Genomic DNA, 24,872 nt, shown 5'->3' on the forward strand with positions numbered 1-24,872 from the left:
TCCCTCCTGCAGAGGTCTTGCTCACTGCATGTCCTGAGCTAGTGTCCCCTGGGTATCTGTCAGCAGTCACGAATGCTGTCGTTCCCACCTGGTACTTTTGGAAATGCCATTTTCACGGTTTCTAGGTCTGGGCCCCACTCTCACCTGTAAGGTGGTTTGCCTCCCTCAAGAAGCTATCTGCAAGCAAGGAAATGAACATGGCTCACCGTGTTTGTGCTTGGTGTTTTCCCAGAAAGCCAGGCCCTGCCTTGGTACCCCTGGCTCAATAGAAGGCCAGATTCCAGTTCTTTGTCGACCACCAAACATTTTCTTTCACTCATGGGTTTTGTAGATTCCATCCATTATTCCAGTCATTCCACTGTACTGTCTTCTAAGCCATCAGCAACCAGTGCACCTCGGGGGTTTAAGGCTGAACCAAACAGCAACCCCATCAGCTTGCCAGCTTCCCTAGAACCACCCCCACCCCCAGAAGGGCAGCCAGGCCCATCCAGGTATGCGACAGCCAACACAGTGGGAGGGCTATCTCCTCTCCCTCAGCAGCCTGTTTGACTTTTATTCAGGGACAAATGTTTCCACTGTCAGAGGCTTCTAGGCATCAGATCCTAGATGAAATCAAGAGGCCTTCCTAGTCCACCAATTGTGTCTGCATTTTCTTGGTTCTAAATATTTTAGGCAAATCAGAGATCTGCTGTAGACGTTGATCAGAATACCAATTTTGACCAGTAGTCAGAGAATCCTTTTAAAGTAAACATTTTCATTTCTTTCTTTCATTTCACTCTGGGGAGCAAAGAGGCAAAAGAGGTCTCTCCCATGATTATAGTCACCACAGAATAAAAAAAAAGTCACCTCATGACTATCCTGGAAGCATGATCCATTTTTCTTCAGGGTGAGCCTCTGCAACAACTCGGGATGCTTCAGGATCCTACGAGATTCTGTTCACATTACATGGTCATTCATTCATGGATTTACAAATAGCTGGGCAGCCCTTGATATGTACATAGTGCCAGTCCTGCAGCCAGTGGGAGGGGTACATTTCATTTACCTGCCCCAACCTAATTGCCAGGAGTGTGCTCTTCAGTTAGAGCCCCACACCAGTGATGGCAAGAAGACGGCAAGCCTTGTCCNGACGGCAAGCCTTGTCCCTGCCTCCTACCTCTTGCCACAACCGGCTGGCTGCCCTCAGTGTGGTTTGTCATAAGGTGCCCACAGAAGGCACAGTGCTGTCCTTCTGTGGCTCCCATTTCTCCTGAGAGCCCATCAGCCAAAATCTTAAGAAGGGGATGTTTCTGACCCTTTCTGAGCTGGGGCTTGGAGTTTCTGGGCCAGAGTAGGCAGCAGCTGGCCCAGGAAGTCATGGGGAAAAGCTGTTTGCCTAGCGCTGTAGACATCTGTGCAAATGCTCTGGGGTCAAAAGGAGCAGAAGGCCAGGGGTTTTAAAATCAGAATGCCTACCTGAAGGATGCCTGACCTGTGTCACTGGGCAATGTGGGTGTCCTCGCAGTGTTTCTCTGACAGTGTATCAGCATCCTGGGGCGAGGGATGTGATTAGAGTGTACTCATTGTTTTCCACGGAGGCATTCTCCACAGGTCAGTCTGGGTTTCTGCTCCCTCTGCGGGCTTCCTGCCATATAACTGTTTTTAGGAAAGAGGAGATAGATTCAGACATCAGAATATCCCAGGGTCCTTAAAGACTTGTCCATAGATGGGCTACATCATGGTCATCTGTGGAGATCTACTTTAAATGCAAGTTTCCAAGCCCTCCTCCCAAAGTTAATGACTTAGTAGAGCAGAGCCTGAAGCAACTGCATGCATTAAGAATTTTTCCTAAGTGATTTGAATGCTCAGACTGCCATGCAAGCTATAGTGTCTGAGTCACTTTACCAAGACCTTGATTTTTCTTTTGGTGAATGAATGCATTGATTTGAGATTCTCAGGTTTGTCTCCATGAGACTCAAATAAAATGCATGGAATGCACGTTTCCCCACAGTCCTAGCCTGCTTCTGCCCTCCTCAGAGGAGTTCCAGGTGTAGGGAGTCTTGTCACAGGGGCAAGGACCGACTCACACCCAGGGGTGATTGGGACCATTAACGTGCAGACGTTCTCACCTCTCTGTGCCTGGGACAGCTGGGAGAGGCTCTCATAGCTGCCTGGAATACAGCTATGCCACCTTGCCTGCTTTAGTCGGTTGTTTCCAAGATGAGCATAGAATATGTATGCCGGAAGTCCCCAGCAAGGGAGAAGGCAGAGGGGTCCGCTAAGCCTGGCTCTTGGGTGGCAACCCTGGCCCTTCGCCTTGTTGGCCGTCACCATGCTGAATGATAGCCACCCCCAAGGAGACATCAGGAAAAGAAATAGTTTCATTTTCTCCATCTTTTCCCCATTCCTTTCGTTCTAATGATGTGTCTCCTTTCTTCCCAACTCTGTGTTTCTAGGCCTTCACTTTCCCTCCATACCCACGCTGGTTAGTCTTCCCCAGGCACCACTGCCCTCAGCAGCACCCAGCTTCCTGCCTTTCAGCCCCACTAGCCCTCCCCTCCTTGGCTGCTGTGAGACCCCCATAGTCTCCTTGGCAGAGGAGCTGCAGGAGCTGCAGATGCTGCAGAAACAACTGGGAGAAAGTGAACAATCCCTGTGGCCTTCATGTGCTTGGGCCAGGCTGCCCCACCCCATGTGGCCCTGCATGGCTTTGGCTTGGCGGCGGAGTTTTGAAAAATGACCTAGGGTATGCACGTCGCCAGCAGGGGACTGGCGGGTGGCCCTGCTTGCTTTTTTTTGGCGGGGGTGAATACCTATACTGTTGTCTTTCTGGTGTGTGTGTGTGTCTCATCATTTCGTCAGGCCCTAGACCTGCTCCTGTCCCGCTGCTGCCAGTGTGGGGTACCAGCAAGTCTGCTGAAAGCCTGACACACCGGTGACATGTCTGCAGGCAGGACACGGGTGAGAGCTTTTGTGCCTTGCCTATATAGGTGAGACAAAGTGGCCATTTCCAGGGAGTCCTTTCCATGCCTACGATAGTCTCCTGCTGTGAAACACGCTCTTCATCAAGTTCGGCTCCTTAGGTTGATTGTGTGAAGTGTAGTAGCAGTAGAGGGATTCAGAAGAGGTGACAAAGCCCCCCTTCCTAGGGCACAAGGTTCATTTCTACCCCGGGACAGGTGACAGATTGGCGGCTCCAACCGGAAGCACAGGCTGTGATACCTGATTGTAAATTCTGTCCTCTGACTCCCAGAGATCATTGATCATATTGATCGTAACCGTTACAGGCTCTGTATGGTCATCTTTTTGGAAAGGCTTTGATATATGTCTGGGTTGGATGACTCATTGTCAAAATTGTTGGTATGGGGTCATTTATAGGTTAGGAAAAAAAAGAAAAATCCTCAAATGAGGAATTTGCTCTCTAGTAATGCTTTAAAAAAAAAAACAACCTAGAAATCATTTTGATGTTACCTTAAAACCACATTATGTGCCCTCAATAAATAAATAAATAAATAAATAAATAAATAAAATAAAATAAAGGCTCAAATGAGCCAGAGATTGATGGTAAGGGAAACCAGGCACAGTGTCCAGTGACCTAGGACCACAGCTGAGAATTCATATACCTGAAGCCCCAATTGTCATTTAGTCCAGCTTCTTTCTTTCTTTCTTTTTTTTAAATATGGAACGCTTCATGAATTTGCGTGTCATCCTTGTGCAGGGACCATGCTAATCTTCTCTGTATCGTTCCAATTATAGTATATGTGCTGCCGAAGTGAGCACAGTCCAGCTTATTTCTTATGTCAATTCTGAAAGTGACCACACTCTCTAGTCTACTCTGTCCCAGTTTGATTCCCAGAAACAATTAGATAACACCCTTTTTAGGAGAGTTTGTACAGCTCCCTTTTCTGCAGGCAGTAACATCTAGAAGACTGCCTCCTGCTTATCACAGCTTTACCCAGGTGTAGCAATCTACGCTAACCCAGCAACACAAACCTGGTCTTCTTGAGCCTCACACCACTTGTGTGATAGGTAGAGCCCAGGCAGGGAACTAAGGCTCAGGGAAGTAGAGCTACTTCTCTAAGGTTACTAGCAAGTGGGAGAGATGGGCTTAAATCCAGGTCTTCTGTTCACAGTCCTATGTTTCCATGATACCTTTTCTGTCTAGGATGGTTTTGTTACCATCCTACTCAGAGATAAGCTCAACAAATTCTGGAATCCCCTTGAAACAATCTTTTCTCTGTCTCTTTAGAGATCAGTAGATGATTCATCAGAACCTCTGATCTAGAATTTGACATTTTAGCAGTTCTGGAACCAACAGTTGATGGAAAACAATTTTGTCCCATATCAAAATGGCAAGAGAGATCTCTAGCTGACTTTTCTTTTCCTTTACCTTTCCATATTTGTCAGTTTGTTCAAATGGAGAAATAGGAGACATCTGTGCATGAAAAAGGGTCTGTTGATGGGATCAAGTCATACCTAGTCTGACCAATGGCTGGCCCATTGACCGTTTGGATGGTCCCAGCTTTGGTGAGCAAGATGACAGCCCTGTCTTTTCTGTCCTGAAGCACAGGCCTCTCTGAGGGATGGCAGCTTATCAGTGTTCCTTGTCTGCTTGGAAACAAGCTTCCTCGTGGACAGTGGTGCATGGCGGCTTCTTTGGGCACAGTGGGGCAAAGATCTCCTTGTGTTAGAGTCTGTCTGGCATCTTTGCATGGTTTAGGGCATGTGCTCAATGTTGTGTGGCCTGGGCAACCAGGAACATGAGAATGCTGATCGCTGTTACTGATAGACTTGGAACCTTCTACAGCCTTGGTTAAAATGTAAGCTGTTGACAACCCCTGATTTCCCCCTTTGCCTTGTGTTGGGCTGGGGAGGAAGGGGGTGTGAAAGAGGCAGGAGATCACATCTTTACAATACCAACTAAAATCTAGATGCTGAGGGTCATGGGTAGCTCAGTGACTCTCAGTGAGTTAGGCATCTGACTCTAAATCTCAGCTCAAGTCTTGATCTCAGGGTGATGCGTTCAAGCCCCACATTGGGCTCCACGCTGGACATGGAGCCTACTTTAAAAAAAAAAGATTCAGATGCTGACATTTTTCATCCCCCAGTGATCCTAAGGAACATCTATTATTTTGCAGATTGAGGAAGGAGAGACCCATGATGGGTACTTCTCAAACTTTGCTGCCATTAGAATCACCTGGGATGGTTTTAAAACATCCAGTGCCCAAGCTGTATCCCAAGTTAAGGCAAAATCTCTGGGAGGTCCAGGCATCAGTATGTGTTTGTTTACATTTTCCAAGGTGACTGTAGTGTGTAGATAAATTTGAGAACCAGTTACAAATGGAGATAAAAATTGACAAGTAGCCAATTGCATTATCCCCTCTGAGGAGTTTGGCTTAGTTGGAGGGAATGATGACCTCTTCCTCTTTGCTTAGGTCAAGTTACCTGCTTACTATGCTGCCCATGCTGATAATCCTTGAAGGAAAGCAGTCTTCTGAATAGGAATATCCTAAACTACAGACCTGCCCACCNAAGCAGTCTTCTGAATAGGAATATCCTAAACTACAGACCTGCCCACCTCTCTCTGTCTCTCCCACAGCCTGGACTTCTTTTCACATAGAAGCAGAGACGATTTGGCTCAGGGGAAAGCCCATGATTTCCTAAGATCTATGAGAGCATCCGCCTATGTTAAATGAAAGGTCTCACATCCCTCCATGGATGCTAGCATTGAGCACATCTACGAATAGGAATGTACTATATCCCCCAACTTTGGGACTGAGTTCTCCTTCCAGAACTTTTCTGGACTGTATCATGAGGAATTATAGTAGAAGCCAGGAGTGCAGCCTCTGGACTTTTCCTTTGGGTACACTGGTGACTTCCAGATACTTTGTCCATCCTCTGCCTCTTGGTGTCTCATGCCAGCAAACACATGAGGTGAAAGTTATGGCTTCTAGGTTATGGTCTTCATCTAACTGGTATTCCACAATGGACTGGGATTTCTGACATCACACATGTCCCCTTTAGTGTCCACTTTTAGCAATCCCACACTTCCTTGCTGGTCCTTCCCTTCCAATCCTCTCTTTCTCACTCTGGTTTCTTTTTGCCCAGGTGTCAGCACCATCCATCCTGCTTCCCCAACTGCACTGCCAAGCAACCATTTAGAAGCCAGCTCTTCTCACTATCTCAACCCCGCCCAGCCCCACTCTCCACTGAGGGGCAGCCCAGAACTGGGCAAAACCCTGGAGCCTGGCTATCTGGGCAGCAGCAGCCAGTGGGATGTGAGGAGGCCTCAGAAAGGGAGTGTATCAGGCGACCTGTACTCAGGATCCTCTGTGTGTCAGCTTAACTCCAAACCCACAGGTAAAACCTAAAGCCAAACAGGTCAGTCTGCAAAATGAAATCTCATTTAGAGTCTTCTAGCTGGGCAGGGGCATTTTTCATTTCTCTAGTCCCTGGCTCACAGAGTGGGGGTAAAATTAAAGGGTCCCATCTCTGCTGGACCTCCTAAGTGCCCCACTTCAGCCTCCCTGCCCAGGGCCTCAGTGCTGTTCGGGGAACTAGGAAAGTCAGGGACACACCTTGTGCTCTCAAGTTCATGTCATTAACCACACAGGAGAAGTTTATATCCATGGACTTCTACTTTATGCCTCCTTTCTGAGGCTGGAGGAAGGGCTTGATGCCTCGTTAAAGAATATTTCATCAAGTAACCATAAGAATGATATCAGGCTAAAGTGAAGTCTTCCCTAACACACTCAGGAGAGAAAGTCACACCACACCTTTCCCAATACTTCAGTTATTTTTCTAAACCATGTGAAACTCCCTCACCCTCATCAGTTACACTGGTCACCGTACACTTACATTTAAAACTCCCTCATACTTTGGGGCACCTGGGTGGCTCAGCTGGTTAAGTATTTACCTTCAGCTCAGGTCATTATCTCAGGGTCTTGGGATCAAGCCCCACATCGAGGGCTCCCTGCTCAGTGGAAAGTCTGCTTCTCCCTCTCCTTATGCCCCTCCCCCCTGCACATGCTCTCTCTCTTTCTCTCAAATAAATAAATAGTCTTGAAACTCCCTCACAGTTAACTGTATGTAGGAGGAGGCCCCTGGTGCATGCTTCACATGGTCTGTCCTGGGTTTGACAGCCCGTTTCCTCTTTAAGCAAAGTCGCTGTGTTCCTGAGTGCCCATGTGAGAGAATGCAGTTGTTGGAAGGGTGGGATGTTTAGGGATCCTGCTGAGGAGCCACTGGCTGTACCCCACTTCCACCTGGGCACCCCTGGTGACCAGGATTCCTCATCTCGCACCTCTCCCCGGTCCTGATGGGATGGCTGCAGGGGTTGACCTTCTGGAGGAACATCTCAGAGAGATCCGAAACCTGTGTCAGTGCCTGGAGGAGTCCATCTGCATCAACTACCAGCCGCGGGAGCAGCTTGAACACCGGCTCAGCTGTGCAGCCCATAGGAGCAGTAGGAGAGGCCCAGAGCCACCCACACTGTCACAACCGGGGAGCCTCTGGAGGCTGGACTTCACACTTTCCAAAGCATGTGCTGGGCTTTCCTCTACTTGCTCCTTCCAAACAGTCTGGCAAGGCAGGGGGGACAGGTGCTCTTATCCTCACTTAGAGCTAAGAGAGAACTTTCCTCCTGGCAGAGCTAATGAGGTGTGTCTGCAGGGCATCTGACTTCCCAGCCTGTCCTTAATCTGCTCGTATATGTGCCTGCTGACCTCTCTGCCTTGTCATGGGATTGGCANCTCGTATATGTGCCTGCTGACCTCTCTGCCTTGTCATGGGATTGGCATGTGGTGGAGCCCACACTGCGGGCGCCCTCCCGCAGCCACTCACCAAGGCGGCCGTTCTCCCAACACTCTCCTCTCAGGGTGCAGTCCCTTGGAGGCCATTCCTTCTACATGCCCTTGTCCTGCCCCCAGCCCCGCAGTGGCTCCTGTGGGGACAAGAGCCTCTGGAACAGCTGCAGCTAGGGCATGTAGTAGAGCCCACACAGAAACCAGGCACTTGGGCCGCCAGGCTTGGGGTCTAGGCCTTGGGGACCCAGGCACTCCTGCTGGGTTGGGACAGTATTTCTGGAGGGACAGAATGGGTAGTTTCTGGAAAGCATCTGTTACCCTAATGTGTAACGTGTCTGCTTACACTTTCTGGGACAGGATCTACCTCCAATTTCTACAGCCCCAGCCTGGAACCCACACCTCAGCTCTACAACAAGAACAGAGTCCTTAAGGAAGAAAACCGGAGCCTTTAGGCCCAGCTGAGTCACGTTTCTAGAGGTGGGTGGTAAAAACCACACACTGCCCTCTTTCCTGGTCCCTTTCCTCCTGGCCACACCAATCACCTTTTGAAGCAAAGAGAAGAAGGTGGAGATAATAGCTAACCAGATCCACCAACCCAAAGTCCCATGTGGTTCTCAGTCTAGAAGGGGCTACTTCCTGAGAGGTCCAAACCGTGGGCCCTCACACTCCAAGGTGGTAGGGACAAAGATAGCTCTAGCAAACCCACCACCTCTGTGCAACCTGCAGATACTCAGATACTCAGTCATTAGTTATGAACTGGATACCAGTTAGGTGTCTGTTCTACCTGTCCAGACTTACTGCAGCCTCATGTGTCTCTCCCGGTACTGAGCTGCCATCCCCGTCTCTCACTTTTTCCCCTCACTCACCCAGTCCGGGCTCCTCTCTGCTCAGTAATCCTCAGGACTCTGTGCCTGGAAGAACCAGCCAGATGTCCTCCAGAGCATTCCCGACACTATTCAGTGGGCATCTAAGGGAGATGGGGCATCATTTACTATGTGACTTGGGGGATAGCTGACCTTAGTGTCAATTGACCTGATCAAATCTATATATGGTCAATAAAAATTATATTTATCTGCAAATATTTATTGAATATTCATGAAAGACTAATACTTTCCTAAAGGGTTAAGCCCAGAATGTTGTAGAACAGGAAGAGACAGCAAGTGATGGTTCTAAATCTCCCTCTTCAGAAGAGGAAGATGTGAGGGGAGAGGTCACTGATGGGGAAGTAACGAGACGTCACAGAGAAGAGAGAAGACACAACTGTTAAACCACCATTGCATGCCAGGACAGGCTAGCACAGACCTCAGTGGGGAGAAGTCACTAAGATGTGAACAAGCACGGTCAGCCAGGCCCAGGGACTTCCCCCTGGTAGAATGACAGCTCCTGCAGCCTGGTTCTCAGAGTCCCTGTCCTTAGTCTCTGGGAAATCATGCAGGTTATTGAGATTCCACAAGCCCAGAAAAGGACAGATGTGCCCATTTTCAAATTGACGAATATAATATATTCTAAAAACTGTAGACAAGAAGTCTTGATGTTGCTCTTTAGCAAAATTAAAGAACGGATTATCGGAGAGAGGGTATGTGAACTTAGAAAATAGTGAGCATTAGAAACCACAGCATTTGGGGCTCCTGGGTGGCTCAGTGGGTTAAGACCTCTGCCTTGGCCTCAGGTCATGATCCCAGGGTCCTGGGATCGAGCCTCACATCAGGCTCTTTACTCAGTGGGGAGCCTGCTTCCTCCTTTCTCTCTGCCTGCCTCTCTGCCTACTTGTGATCTCTGTCAAATAAATAAATAGAATTTTGGGGGAAAAAAAAAGAAACCACAGCTTTTGGGGCACCTGGGTGGCTCAGTTGGTTAAGCGCCTGCCTTTGACTCAGATCATGAACCCAGGATCCTGGGATGGAGCCCTCTGCTCAGCAGGGAGAGAAGTATGCATTTCCCTCTCCCTCTGTTTCCTCCCTGCTGCTCCTGCTCTATCTCTCTCTCTCAAATAAATAAATTTTCAAAAGGAGGGAGGAAGGAACAGAAGAAAGAATGAAGGAAAGAAGGAAGGAAGGAAAGGAGGAAAGAAAGAAACCGCAGCGTTTTCTCTAATAGCAGGGTAGACCTTATGAAAGCAGAAGATCAAGGGCATTGCAAAGATGGAGGCTGCACATTCCCAGGGCATGTGGATGTAGTGAGCTGACACCCTCTGCTTCTCTGAGCAGCTGTGGCATCAGCTTGCATTCCCGTTGCCTTAGTTCTGCATGACAGGATGGAGGAGCTTGGGCTCCTTGTCCTGCCAGCCTCTGCCCCCACAGTGTAAGTCGTCCTGTGTTCTGCTCCCCAGACCACTCCTAGGAGATGGAATGCCTGAGGATGGCCCTGCTGTCCTCACTATCCTGGTTTCAAGAGCTGGAGATGGAGCTGGAGCACCAAAAGAGGGAATGGCAGCAACTTCTGGAAGACTTGAAGGAGAAGCAACAGGAGATCTTGCATTTCCAGGAAGAACTCCTGTCCCTCCAAGAGAAAGACTCCAGGTAAGGGGGAGCCCAATAAAAAGGAAGGGGGCCCTGTTTTCAGATTTAATGGGATATTGGCAAGACAGGTATTGGAGCCTTTTGGGGGTGCTCAGTTTCCCCTCTGCTATTCCTGATTTATGAATAAATTCGAGCAGAAGGAAGGACTTCTCTGAGAATGCCTTTTCACCCCAAATTTGGGAGAGTAAAACCCTATTTTAGAAGGTTCAGCATATCAGGGGTGGCTGGGTGGCTCTGTTGGTTAAGTGTCTGGCTGTTGATTTTGGCTCAAGTCATGATCTCGGGGTCATGAGAATGAGCCCTGCCCTGGGTTTAGTGCTCAGCTTGGAGTCTGCTTGGGATTCTTTCCCTCCTCCTCTCCCTCCTCCTCTGCCCCTCCTACCACTTGCAGGCAAGTGATCTCTGTCTCTCTCAGATCAATTTTAAAAAAGGGGGGGGGAAGGTTCAGCATATCAGATCCTGGAGAAAAAAATGTTCTCATCCTTCCCATTAGTGTAAGGATATTGGTCTCACTGTAATGTCGGAAGCATCCCCACCAGCCATCATGCACATCCCCGACATAAACCCTATGACTGCCTGTCACCGGGAATAGAGCACCATGGGGGCAGGAAGAATACGGAGCTTGCATGTCTGCTCTCAACTAACGTAGCTAATGGCAAGACATCAAGCAAAGTTACTTCACCTCTCAGAGCCTCTGTTTCCACATCCATAAAGTAAAAGTAATGGTCTTCATGACCTCTGGGTTGACATCTAGGGCTAAAGCCCCATGATGCGAAGGCTGGCTGACAGCAGGTGGCCTAGAGGGGCCGAGGGGCGCCAGGTGCTCAGCGGGCCCTTGCCTCTCCCGTGCAGGCTGCAGCACAAGCTTGCCCTCCTGCAGCAGCAGTGTGAGGAGAAACAGCAGCTCTTCCAGTCCCTACACTCGGAGCTACAGATCTACGAGGAACTTTATGGCAATTCCAAGAAAGGGCTGAAAGGTATGTGTTCTCCCTCNCTTTATGGCAATTCCAAGAAAGGGCTGAAAGGTATGTGTTCTCCCTCCTCATCTCCCCCATAAGCTCCATGCCCTTGCTTAGGATTCTGAAGAGGTCCTTACCCTGGGAGTTGTAGAGCTCTGGAAAGCTACAAAGTTCTGCCTCAGCCAGGTCTGGGGCTCCCAGTAAGAACAAAGTGGTTCTCTCATGTGAAAGCCCAGAGGTTGGTGACATGTGCAAGATCCAGCCGAGACATCCTTAAAAGTAGTTAGATAAGAGTCCAACTCTGCCTGCCTAGGTGGCCAGAGAAAAGTTGAGCAAAGTCCAAGTTATATAGGGACTAAAAAAAAAAAATTCAAAGAACTTTCCTGATGGCACCATCATGTGAGAAGCTCTTGAATATTGTGAGTTATACATATTGCCCCCATGCAGCCAGTACGGCGGGTGCTCTGCTCCTACCCTGACGCATTCCGCAGGGAGAAAGTTAAAAGATGCACATTCACAGAAATACCTCTATTAGGATCTAAATTCCAAGCCTGGATTTAAATTTTAAACTGTTTTATTGAGGACTTTTTGCCACCTGCTAAAATACTGATCTAATGTTGGAGTATCTTCTTCTATTTCCCCATTGTTGTTCAAACGGGGGAGGGTATTGTAAACACCAAGTTAATAACTCCAACCAGGCTGGAACAGAGTACTGATGTCAATATGATGAAATTTAGAAAAGATTGGGGTGCCTGGGTGGCTCAGTGGGTGAAGCCTCTCCCTTTGGCTCAAGTCATGATCTCAGGGTCCTGGGATCGAACCCACATTAGGCTCTATGCTCAGTGGGGAGACTGTTTCCCCCTCTCTCTCTGCCTGCTTGTGACTCTGTCAAATAAATCAATAAAATCTTTTTAAAAATTAAAAATAAAAGAAACTTAGAAAAGATAAAAAAGAAAGAAAGAAAGAAAAAGAAACCCTGAGCTTGATTGAAAATATCAGTGGTAGAGGTACAGGATCAGGAGGTCTGGCTCTCTAGCCATTTGTGGACTTGAGAATGGGGAGTTACTTAGAAACCCACTGAAACAAGGAACTTGTAGGCAAAGGTTGCTACAAAAACCAATTCAACCTGAAACCACAGTAGGGTGAAAGACCATGTCAGAAATATTGTTAGATTGTGGGACACCATCTTGTAAAAGGGACTTTGGCAAACCAGGGGGCAAAGTGAAGACAGGAGCCACCATGCCAGGTGACCAGAAATCTTGAACTGTTAGAGAAACTAAACAATTTTCGGCCTGGACAAGATCACAAGGAGATGAGAACTGGTTTTAAATATTTGAAGAACTATCAGGTGAAAAAGAGCTGTTGTGTTTGGCATCTCTTTAGAGGTCTGAACAAGGGTCACCAAAGGATAAAGGGCAGTAGAATTTGGACTTGCATCATTCTTATGCCTTCCTGACCACTAGAGACTTTGAGTGATGGAATTGCTAGTTTGTGAAGGAATAAGCCTCCCATCCAAGCCCCTTTAAATAGAAAGGGATGACTTGTCAAGGATCCCATAGAAACAGCTCTTGCTTTGGATGGGATGTCTAAGCCTTTCAATTCTAATTTTTTTAATTATCTGTTTAAAAATTCCTTAAGCAATACAGAATTTTCAATATTCAGCCAAATTTGAATTTTCATAAAACCTGATTGGATTTCCTAACTTGCTGATGAGAAGGTGAACCAGAACTTGAGGAAGTATCAGGGGCACCGCAGGCTGAGAGAATAGCTTCTGTGCACTCCTGGGAGCATCGGGTCCAGGCTTCCCCATGGAGAGCTCTGTATCCGGGAGTGTGGGAAGTCAGTTCAGTTGAGATGGCTGCTGGTATACAGAGGAGCTATGAAGTACCATGAAAGTTTACATTCTACAGAGTGGGCCATGGAAAATGAGTACGTTTTTCCAAACAAAACAGATACTTGATGGGAACAGAACTCTCAGACTAGTGGGACACACTGGAGTCGGGAGACACTCCAATCAGGGAAACCCACTGAATGGGTGTGGTTATGGGGTATTTACATGAGTAGAGTCTGATCTAAGGTGCCGTTGGGAAGATAAAGAGGAATAAAGAGGATAGAAGAGGATAGAAGACAACATTTTTAGAAAGAAGCAAAACTTTGTGAGGATTTGGATATAGGGAAAGAAAGATAGGAAGGAGCTTCATGGAGCTTTGGGGTTGGTAGATACTAACCATAGACTGCAGGTGCCCCGTGAGGACTTCTCAGGGGGAGTTGCCTCCCGCCTGACCTCCAGCCTCTTTGTAAGATGCTATAGCAGTATTTGGATACTATGGTGCTTATAAAAACATAATGCAAATGAGTAAAAACAGAAAATATGGGATGTTTTCAGAAAATTTCTCATAGTAAACTCTTATCCCTTATAACTTGTAGTAACAACTTGGAGAAGCCTTTCTATACGAACTTCTTGGGAGCAGTTTTTCATTTGTAAATTCAGTATGATTTTTTTTCCTTTCAATTTTGTTTTTATATGACAGAGGAAAAAAAATCCCTTCATCCTGTCTACATCCTCTTTCGTGCCTTTCTCCCTTCTTGTAGTTGTTTTAGGAGTCATTTCAAAGCTCCTACCTCTGAAGCCCCATAGTTTCTTATCCTTAATTCTGTAATCCCATGAGAAACATGAATTCTTGTGGTAGCTCTTTCATATACTCATTTGGTCACAAAACCTGTCTGAACTGACCAAAGACTTTACTTAAACCCACTCAGTGATAATGTTCACCCGGCTTATCACAGAAATATGAATGTATTTGACTAAAGGCCTGTGGCCCAGAGGCAGCCTGGTGTATGGGCTACATGAGAGATGGTGTACAGATCCTATGGCCTTCCTAAACAACAAAACAAATTCTACTTCTTGAAATATATTTGGCTTCAAGCTTTCAGAGAAGATATGTGGTTTAGTAGAATATTTCTTAGCTGTCTTCATCCCTAGTACAAAGAAACAGACTGTGGTAGCAAATGGAGATTTAAAAAACAAAACAAAACAAAACAAAACAAAACAAAACAAAAACAACATGGCAAAGTAGAATAGTTCAGTGAGTTGTGACCCCTGGCCTCTAGCGGAGACTCCCGTTCCTCCATGCTTCCAAAGGCCTGGTGCCTCCTCTCCTCTCCCTGGTGACCTCCTCCTCCTCTCCATGGTAACTCTTGAGGACGGAGGGCATCAGCTTTCCTCCTCTTGCATCCCCTGTCTTTCTCTAGCCCAGTGCTGACCCCCCCTATCTCTTAAGACCCTGCTCTCTGGCCTATAGGACTAGGGTGACTGTGGAAGTCAAATAATAATAGGCTTTGACCCCACCTGCTCATGGAAGGCTCTCCAGATGCAGGTGGGTCACGTGAATCTCGGGGCAGTTCCGGTGTGCGGTATCTCGCTCAGTGAGTGCAGAGACCCACACAGGAAACAGGCAGCTCCATCCCAAATGGGTTGCCTGGGGCCCTGAGAGGACAGCGGGGTCCCGAGCAGAAAGGAATGCCCCAGAGGAGTGTTCTGACAAATGCTTGAAAAAGCTTGGTTCTGAGCCACCAGACCCCTTCTCTCTCTCTTCTTCAGCTCCCTCCTGGGATGCCTGTCTCCAGGTCCCTTTGAGCAGTGAGCTGAGCCACCTGGTGGCAGAGATCCGAGCTTTGCGAGGGCAGCTGGAGCAAAGCATCCAGGTGAACAGCTGTCTGCGATTGCAGCTGGAGCAGCAGTTGGATGGCGGGGGGAGCAAAGCCAGCCTCAGCCCCTCCTCCGCCCACCAGGAGGACCCTGGAAACAAGCAACTGCTCCTCCAAGGTAGGAAGGCAGGGGGACCAGGAAGCCCGTGGCCAGTGGGGCAGTGGCCAGGATGTCTGTGATGGAAGGGATCTTCCCTCTTCCACACTCCTTAGGGTCCAGGTGAAATCAGATTTATTTCAATCTCCAACCTTGGGCGAGAGGGTGGGATTGAGGGTCCCAGCTGGCTCGGGCTCCAGATTCTGAGTGTGCGGGTACAGGTTGCTTGCCTTGGGCACAGTGTTTGAAGTCCCCAGGTACTGAAGCCTTACTTTCCTCATCTTCAGGGTGAGGACAATAATCATATGTATCTTATGGACAATCATATGTATGTTATATGGTAATATGGTAATTAAGCCTTAAGTGCAATAATTTACAAGTGCCTGACATGGTAAGCATGGCTCAACAGTTAATAGCTTGTGAGTTAATATCTATTCCTTGTATTTGTGGAGTGCTTTAAAATTTACCACGAGTTTTCAAACAGTTTTCCAAACTGTTTCATCTGAGGTAAGGGAGGGTTTTTTTTTTTTTAAGATTTTATTTATTTATTTGACAGACAGAGATCACAAGTAGGCAGAGAGGCAGGCAGAGAGAGAGGAGGAAGCAGGCTCCCCACTGAGTGGAGAGCCCAATGCGGGGCTTGATCCCAGGACCCTGGGATCATGACCTGAGCCGAAGGCAGAGGCTTTAACCCACTGAGCCACACAGGCGCCCCGGTAAGGGAGGTTTTACTTTCATATTTCAATGTGGGAAAACTTCAGGATTGAGACATTAACCAGCTAAGACCCGACCGAGGATTTGAACTGGATGTTTTTATTTCCAGCTGCTGGCCTTTCTCCTCACGTCCTTCCTCCTCACCAGCCTCTGTCTCGGTATCGCTTGCCTTCCAGATTCCCATTCCCTGATTGGAGGGGAGCTCAGCTGAATGGAAACCATTCCTGTCCCACAGGCAATGCTGGTTGTGGAAAGCAGGGGGATGATAGCCCCCTTTATTCCCAGTGGCTATCATGCCCTCCCTCTCCCCTCCGCATCTGCCCTTCCAGATACTGTCTTGCCTGCTCTCTCCCTCTCTTCTCAATGTCCTTCATCCAACCCCCTTCGCCTAGCTTCACTCTGAATGTTAGTACTGTCCCCCCTCCATCTTGACACACTCATTTCAACTTATTCTTTTCTTTTTTTAATTAACCATCTTCTCTCACCACCAGGACTCTATTTTCAATTTTATTTCAGTAGGAGCCATTTCTGCTCAGGATTCTCTAAAGATGAGCTTTCAGACACGTTCCTGCCTGCTCTTCCTGGGGCATGTTAATCCTTAGCTTTTCCCCCTGGTCCTGCTAGATTTTCACTAATTAGGCACTGCCCTCACTTGTCAAATGAAGGTGACACTTCCAAGATCCTATGTTGTGGCCATTAGATGAGAAAGAGTCACATGGACTATGTATGTCCCATAGTAACTGCTTGGCCACAATAGGTGAATGCCTGGCTTCCCCTGGGGAGCTGTGATGGTTGTAGTGTTCAGTTATAACTCCCCACTCTGCCCTCCTGGCCTTTCCTCCGTTACTGCATCCCCACGACCCCAGCCAGGACTCAACCCCAGTGACTCCGACACTGTGCCCGGTCCTTACCCACCACAGTGGCCTGAGCTGGAGAGTTGGTTCTAGGCCACCTCCTGAGCAGGATTTCTTGCCTTCTCTGATATTTTCCAATTCTTCCACTGTAGGATTGCTGCCTGGTCTCCAGGAGGGCATCTCTAACCTGCCATGCCTTCTGTCTCTACCCTTCTCATCCTGCTACATTTTTCCCATCACTAACTCATCAGAATGGTGATTGGAATGCTAGCTTAATTGCCCACAAGTCCATTCACACTTTGATTCAGTATTTTTGACACATGTAGTACACATATCTGATGTGGAAATATTGGGGTTCAGAGCTCAAGAAAGAATTCTTGAGACCTTTTCAGTGCAAAAAGGTGTTTTTATGATAGCACGGGGACAGGACCGGTGGGCAAAAAGAGAGGCACCGGGTTTGGGAGGAGCCATTGATTATATACTTTAGAATTGGGGGAGGTACAGGCAAAAGGAAGTTTCTGAAAGGACTTTAATATGCTAAAGAAGACTCATGGGATCCTGGAGGCCTGGTTTTTGTGAAACTAAGACTGTTTTTCCCTCTAGTAGGTCATTAAGTTTAAGACAGTTGGGATTCCTGTAATGTCTTATTCTGCCTGCCTCAAATGTTTGTTAATGGACTGCAGGTTATAAGGAAATTTAACTTTATGTACATTTCCTTTTGCCTTTGTTCTCCACATCATAGGTTTAGTTACAAGGCAGTGTATTAAAAATTGCACACATAATTATATTCAAAACGCAGGCTAGAAAAATGCACCTAATAATCTTTCAAACCAGAAGTTGCTTCTCATGGAGCTCACTTCCATTAAATGGACATGTTCTTGTTCCAAACTAAGGGATTTGTTTGCTGTTGCTTACCATCACAGTTGGAGTATAATGAGGACAAAACACGCTGCCTTAGGTCTCTGCTGGTGATAACTAGGCTGTGCATGGGTTTGGTTAGTGGTGGTTCCAGGGTGCCCGAAATTGTTGTTGTTTTTACATCCTAGACTCCATTGCTTCTCCTCCAGTCCAAGATGTTGGCATGAATTCTCCAGCGCTCACATTCCCTAGCCTTTCTGCTGCTGCTCCTGGCTCAGAGACCACCATTTTCAAGAGGACAAATGGTAAATATGGCAACAGAAGGATTCAGGGATTGATGATGGAAAATTACCAATACAAGTAGCCTTTGGTTACTAAAGGGCACATTACCTGAATATAGAGATTTTTCTCCTCGGGTCCCAAAGTCTTTAGCCCTACTCATTGCAGCTTCTATGGCCCCCTGTTTTGCCATTATTCTTCCTCCTGTGGTTTTCCTATTGCTCTGTTGTGCTTCACTGCACAGTGATCTCTCCGTCCTTGAAAGTGCTCTCTGTGTCTGGCTTAATTTTTTTGTCTGGGTCTTCTTTTTAAAAATGGGTTTATTTTTTATTTATTTTATTTTATTATTTTATTTTTTCAGTGTTCCAAGATTCATTGTTTATGCACCACACCCAGTGCTCCATGCAGTATGTGCTCTCCTTAATATTCACCACCAGGCCCTCCCAAACCCTCACCCCCCTCCCTTCCAGAACCCTTAGTTTGTCTGTGTCTTCTTAACTGGAAATTTAAAATTTTTTATTAAAATAATATTTGTCCTGGATATTTCATTTGTCAATAAGGATAAAATTTTGCCTCCTGGCAATTTGATCATTATGAGATGATGTAAGAAAGATCATAAAAACATAGAACCCAGAAATCTATGGACTTCACACCTGGCTTGTACTTTTCCCAGAGTGCCTTTCCTATTCCTGGCCTCTTTCACTCCTTGATGTCTATTTTAGAATGAAGTGGACTGAGGATATGCTTATCACTGTGGATTCTATGTTGTTCTGGTCTTGTTTTTCAGAGCTGGATTTGGATGCTTCTCCAGTGATGAAGAATCCCAAGCTGGAGAGTGAAGCTACTGATGGCTCCTTTGCCAATAAGCATGGCCGCCATGTCATTGGCCACATTGATGACTACAGTGCCCTAAGACAGCAGATAGGGGAGGGCAAACTGCTGGTCAAAAAGATAGCAGATCTTGTGAGATCAGCCTGCACCTTCCCTGGCCGTGAAACTCAGGGCACAGAGGTAATCACACTGTAGGTCTTAAGTGCTCCTTTTCCTTGTGCCCTGTTTCCTTCTGATCTTAGCTCCTTCTTCCACTGCATATCTCCCATAGCTGAGTCTACATCTTCTGCTTACACCCAGCTGGGCCTTTCTTCTCCATCTCCTGTTTTCACTATACACTCTGCCCCGACTGACGTTTCCTCTCAGAGACACAGAAGAGCCAGAAGAGAATTGTGATCCTCATCTGTAGGGGATTTGCTGAGTATTGGCTTATGTGTCGTGCTCTACTGAGTACCCTCTGCTCACTTATTATCTGGTCCAGTCACCCTAGCAGGTGGTCATCTGTCGGCAGAGTAAAATCACTTAATCAGGTGGCTGGAAATTCAGGATTTGCATCTGCATGGGCCCCATGTTGTGGAAGGGGCGAAGCCTGGCAGCCATGGGATTTCTCTGGGCAGACTGAGCAGGGCAGGGAAGTGGGCAGCACACCTTCTCAGAGTGCTTCCCCTGTTCAGAGACCAGGTACCAGCTGCTGTGCTGTTTGAGGCACTGGAGGTACATGGATGTGCAGGGACAGCCCTGTCTGCAAGAGCCTCCACCCCAGAGAGAAGGCCACATATCCAAGTAAATAGGGACAACAGAGGATCTGGGCTCAGTGTCGGAAGCCATCCTCTGAGTTGGGAGGGTGCAAACACAGAAGGGGTCCTTGGGCCAGGCAAGGAAAGTCACAGGCTCCTAGAAGAACCACTGGTGAGATACACAGCTTCTCTGGGTGGTGGAGGATAGCATTCCAGGTAAAGGGAATGGCATCACAGTCCTTGGAGCTACAAAGGGTTCAGCCCAGTTGAAGCAGAGGTATGATTTAGAGATATGCATGGGGGTGCCAAAGCAAAAATCAGGGACCTTAGACCCAAGAGCACGGAGCAGGACTAGCAGCTTACAGAGAGTATGAGAGAAGTCAGAATCTAGTGATTCTTACAAGTTGGAGTTCACTGCTAAAGTGGAGATCCAGGGCTTCCAGGTTTAAAAATTGTTTCACAGGTTCAAGCAGGCCCATGTCTGTGCCTCACTCATGAGGGAAACCTGAGCCCTGTGCTGGGGTAGCCGGAGCAGGGGGAAGAGAATGATCTCTCAGTCTGGTGCCCAGGGCTATCTCCCCCTTCTCCCAGGTGCCTGGCAGCAAAGGCATCCATGAACTTGGGAGCAATGCCGAGGCCCTGCAGCACACGCTGGACGAGTCGGCCTCCCTCCTCACCATGTTCTGGCGAGCAGCCCTGCCCAGGTCCCCCAGCCCTGTCCTGTCTGACAGCACAGTGAGTGGCAGCCTCCTTCATCGCTTCTGCCCCAAATGCCATTCTGCCTCCTCAATTCCCAAGTCCTAAAGGTCAGGAGCTGGACAGTTGAGTTGGGACATGGGGCTTTAGGGGAGCGTCCCCGGGGGAAGACCTGTCATCCGTGGTGGCGGCTGGCAGGGCAGGTCCTACGACATCCCTTTTCCTCCCGCCCTGTTTGGGTTCTTTCACTTTCTGAACTTAGCTGAGCCAAAAAAATGTAGGGACCTGTGAAAATGTCGACATCCCCTTTCCCCACGCCATCCCCACAGAATGTCACCATGAGATGAGCAGCTTCCTGGAGCCACCCACTGCATCCCACACACAGCCTTCCTCCACATCTCTGGGCCAGGCCTGGAAGAGTCAGCCGCCCCACCACCAGGTGCTCTCAGATATGAGGCCTGGACTCTGGTCGGGGGGAGTATGGACAGCAAATTTTCTCCATCTCCCTCCTCCAGCCCCGCTTAGAAGCCCGAGGCCAGATTAAAGCACTAATACCTTATGGGCCCCAACTATGCTGGTTCTGAGGCAGAGGGTGTTCTGCCATCTTGAAGTTGTTCCAGAGATTTACAGAATTGCACACTATCTCCCCAGGCAAAACACGCCCAGCTAGCAAGTCTTATATGTGAGGCCCAGTTCTAGAACCAATGTCAGCACTGAATGTGTGCTCTTGGTCCACCGCTGGGAGTCCTGGCACTGCCCGGGTATCAGGGCCTCTACTGCCACAGGAGTGGAGGCCTGTGTCCATGTGCATGGGGGCTCCCGGGGTCTCAGCGTGCTGACCTAATGCCCTCAGTCTAAGCTGGCCTCAGCTGGAGCCTTCTAGTGTCTCTCCTGGAGGGACTCCAGTCCAGAAATCATTGAGAGGATTGTAGAATCCTGCTTTTGATTTTCAAAAGCCACAAAGCGTCGGGTGCTTGAGGCCTTCTGACCTGTGACAGAGAGCCTGTTTCCCTTCCCCAGGGACAGTCCTTGCAAAGGGAACTTCTGGAACTGAGAACCAGACTGTCCAAACAGGAGAGTGTCCTTCAGAGCACAGCGGAGCGTCTGAAGACTGCCAACCAGCAGAAAGAAAGCATGGAGCAGTTTATCTTCAATCAGTGTGGGTGCCCCTGAGCCAGGGGATGAGAGAGGAAAGTAGGGGTGGGAGGACTTCCAGGCTCCCCACTTGTGCTTCCGATGGACCCTGACCAGACAGACTGGGTGGGGTGGGGAGGAGGGCTGCGGACCAGTGTGATGTCCCCAAACCTCCTGTGCCATTAGTAATTGGGGATGCAGCGGGAGGGGTGCATGGGGCAGCAGGAGACCCTGATCTGAGCCGCCAGAAAGACACCCTTTGGAACACACTAGGCAAGTATGGCCCCAGATGGTCACTTCTACCTATTGGGCTGTTTTGTTGTTTTAGTGACCAGGACACATGATGTTTTGAAGAAGGCAAGGATTAATTTGGAGGTAAGGACACCACTGCACCTGCCAGAGCCACAGAACCCAGCCCAAATCCATCCCCACCTGTCTTCAGAGTGTGCATATGATCCCTGATCCACTCTGACCTTTCAGGAGATTTCAGTCCATTCCTAGGACTCAGGTCCTCACTAAATGTCCTTCTAGCTTCGCTCCCCATCTCCTCTCCCACCCCAGTCCCTTCCCTGCCATCTCATCTCCCTGTGACATCGTGACCCTCTTCTCTCCTCACTGCACTTCTTCCCTCCTCTAGGCCAAGTCAGGAGTCCGAGGAAAGCAAGTGAGTTGATTCCCAAGACCAGAGGACATGGGGAGTATGCCTCTAAATTAGCTTCTAGGAAAGGGGCTCTGGGGCCAGCTCTAGTGTTTCCTGTAACCCTTTTCACTTCATGAAAAAATAAACCCGAGATGCCATCAAATCAGTTGAATCTGTTGCACACTCTATTGGCAGAGAATAGCCATTCAATCTTGATCTTTCTTTTTCCAAAGGAAACCAACCATTGCGTCTTCTTGACCTAAAAGAGAATTTGATAATAAATAAAAATGAAACTTGAAGGGAAACATTTTGTGTATATGGCAGGTATTCTGCACATTTACTTGAAATACTAACCTGATCCCTAGCAAGTAAGCTGAAGTGTACCAAATGGCTTGTAAATCAGAAACTAAACCTTTAGGGGAACCTGGGTGGCTCAGGCAGTTGAGCATCTGACTTGATCTTGGCTCAGGTCTTGATCTCAGGGTTGTGGTTTCAAGCCTTGTGTTGGGCTCCACGCTAGCCATGGAGATTCCTTAAAAAAGAATAGGGAAAGAAACTAAACCCTTCACTGGATGTTAAAGTTCTGCCATAAGTAATTGGACCTTTTCCTGGGAATGTCCCTTATGTAGCCTGAGAGAATATTGATCCCATGGTGTGAAAATGGGTAGGGCCATGACTTCACCCTCCCCCTCAACCTTTTTTTTTTGTTTGTTTGTTTTTCTAATTCCCTTTTTTTCTTCTCTGATGATTCCTTTCTTTCCTGAGCCTCTTTAGAAGAACACATACAAGATGGCCTCTGTAAAGCCTTATTCCTGTCCCAGCAAAGGTAACCCAATAGCCCCACACACCCACTGGCTTCCCCATGTTTGGAAGTTTCCTCTGCACTTTCCAGAGACCAATGGAAAGGGCCTGAGGCCTGCGTTCCAATCCCAGGCTTGTCACTAACCGGCTCTGTGGCCTTGGCCCATCCATCTGTAAGAGGTGGCACTAGGGGCTGTTGGAGCTCCCTGCTGATGGGGACCCTCCCTCTCCTCATTAAGTACATGGGACATGAACTGAACAGGGGACTTCCCTGCACCACGTCCTCTCCTTCCTATAACAGGCTGTTTCTTCATGGGCATGTTTCATACTAAGTGCTTCGGTTCCCGGGAGGTCACAGAAGCCATCGTTTTGCTCCAAGTGAACTAGGGAGTGGACTGGCCTGTGAAGATCTGAGCACCTCATGTGCAGTGGCTCTGAGCAGGGCTGTCACCCGCCCAAGGTGGTGGGGAAACTTCCCTCTTACCTGGTGGCTTGAGGGGCTCCACAGATCCACACCCCCTCCCCTGGGCTCATCCTTCTGACAGGCTCTCGCTGAGCTCCAGGCTCAGCCCCCGCCCAGTGCTCACTGCAGCTCAGGGAGCCACCAGCAGAACCTGATCCTAGGTTCTCACCTTGTCATATTTCTGTCTCCAGGTGAAGTCTCTAAGGGTGCTGCCGTGCACCCTAGTCTTGTGACCCTTGCCTTCCAGGAGCCACTGAAGAAAAGGAGCCACCGGAGGTCCTTCAAACAGCAGGAAGACTGGGCCTGTCCCCCTTTGGTGCAGATCCCAATCTGCTGAGGAGACCTGGAGCCCAGTCCTCCACACCTGCCAGAGGGTCCCATCCTCTTCCCGGTGGAGGAGGATGAGGTCAGACAGCCTCTCCTGTGGCTGAGGAATACCACCCACCAGGGGCTGCTCATCCCAGCACTGGTCTGTAGAGGAGCTCCTGACAATGCTTCTGCACACCTCACTGGCCTGGGAACCGGACATAGCCAGTCCTTGCTCCAACGCCTGCCCTCAGACGGTCAGCTCAGGGCACACAGGACCCTGCTTCCTACAGATGGGACCTCTGATCCCCACACAGGAGCTCCTCAGCCCTTTCCAAAGCCCACGAGTGACAGCAGTGCCCTGAGGGCCAGTGGGGCTCAGCCAGCACAACTCCCAGATCCATGCTTCCCTGGGGCTGGCTTAGCCTGGCCACCGATCAGCTGGGCATCCATCTACACCAAGGCACCTGCGTGCTTCGAATGCTCCTGGTGAAAGCGGTGGCTTCCCATGTGCCATCTCCTGCTTAGCCTAGCACCTCCTAGTTCCCTTCTTTTATGATCTCCGAAGTGTGGCCACCTCACTCTGAATACGCCGTTCCCTTTCATCACCCTAACTCCTCTCTGGGGAACTTGGGCTCAGGGTCAGCCCAAGCCCATTGAAAGTCCTATAAGACAAACCAGTGATCATTTTTAAGTGGCACCTGAGAAGTCCCAGTTGTGGGAAAGCCTAGTCTGTGTCCTGACAGTGCTTTAGAAGGCATGTACGTGTGTATAAATGTACGATAGATATTTATATATGTTGCTATAGTAATTTCTCGAGGGCAACATAACTGGTGGACAGGGTCAGTTAGAGGAAATGAAACACAGTCCTTTTGGTGGCTATGAAAGTAAAATGTGTACAAAGAAATAAAAGTTTTTTCCTTACCTGCTCTGATTTTGGCACCAGTCTCTAGGCTGAGCGTGTAAGTGTAGGAAAGACACACTGTCACTAAGAAGGTCATAGACTACTATTGAAGTCTAAGTTTAAAAGGAGTTTTGCCTTCTCTGTCATTTGTAAGAATCCCCAATCTAAAAGTATTAGAGAGTGGTTCTTAGGTTTGGATAGCCTTAGAATCAGCAGTGGAGATCACAGGAGCCACTTCTTGGGCTCCAATCCCAAGTATTTCATTGGTGTGTGGCCTGAGAATCTGCATTTCTTACACAAATATCCCCAGGTTCTTCTTTTCTTTTTTCTTTTGGGTTTCAGAGTTTTTGTGGTTTTTTTTTTTTTAGCCTTTAAAAAAAAAATCTCTTTTCAGCGTTCCAAATTCATTGTTTATGCACCACACCCAGTGCTCCATGCAATGCGTGCCCTCCATAATACCCACCACCAGGCTAAACCCAGCCTCCCACCCCTTTCCCCTCCAAAACCCTCAGATTGTTTCTCAGAGTCCACAGTCTCTCATGGTTCATCTCCCCCTCCAATTTCTCCCAACTCCCGTCTCCTCTCCAGCTC

The 24,872-nt window shown here is 48.3% G+C and overlaps 1 protein-coding gene across 1 annotated transcript in view; it reads left to right on the plus strand.

The window, feature by feature from the left end:
• The window catches only part of LOC111140123 (myomegalin-like), a gene marked incomplete at its 5' end in the record, with an annotated part of 29,391 nt that extends 5,915 nt beyond the window's left edge, over nt 1-23,476 (plus strand). Inside the window, 17 exon segments of the mRNA XM_022492495.1 lie at nt 275-456; nt 458-491; nt 2,433-2,618; nt 6,085-6,336; nt 7,310-7,441; nt 8,139-8,258; nt 10,111-10,300; nt 11,153-11,277; nt 14,861-15,085; nt 17,679-17,795; nt 18,557-18,780; nt 19,929-20,072; nt 21,054-21,192; nt 21,496-21,542; nt 21,805-21,831; nt 22,582-22,633; nt 23,319-23,476. Coding sequence (XP_022348203.1) covers nt 275-456; nt 458-491; nt 2,433-2,618; nt 6,085-6,336; nt 7,310-7,441; nt 8,139-8,258; nt 10,111-10,300; nt 11,153-11,277; nt 14,861-15,085; nt 17,679-17,795; nt 18,557-18,780; nt 19,929-20,072; nt 21,054-21,192; nt 21,496-21,542; nt 21,805-21,831; nt 22,582-22,633; nt 23,319-23,476 — 2,354 coding nt within the window.
• Nucleotides 23,477-24,872: the final 1,396 nt, after the last annotated feature.

The sequence above is a fragment of the Enhydra lutris genome, unplaced genomic scaffold, assembly GCF_002288905.1.
Source record: "Enhydra lutris kenyoni isolate GAN:26980312 unplaced genomic scaffold, ASM228890v2 scaffoldscaffold177, whole genome shotgun sequence".
NCBI lineage: Eukaryota > Metazoa > Chordata > Mammalia > Carnivora > Mustelidae > Enhydra > Enhydra lutris.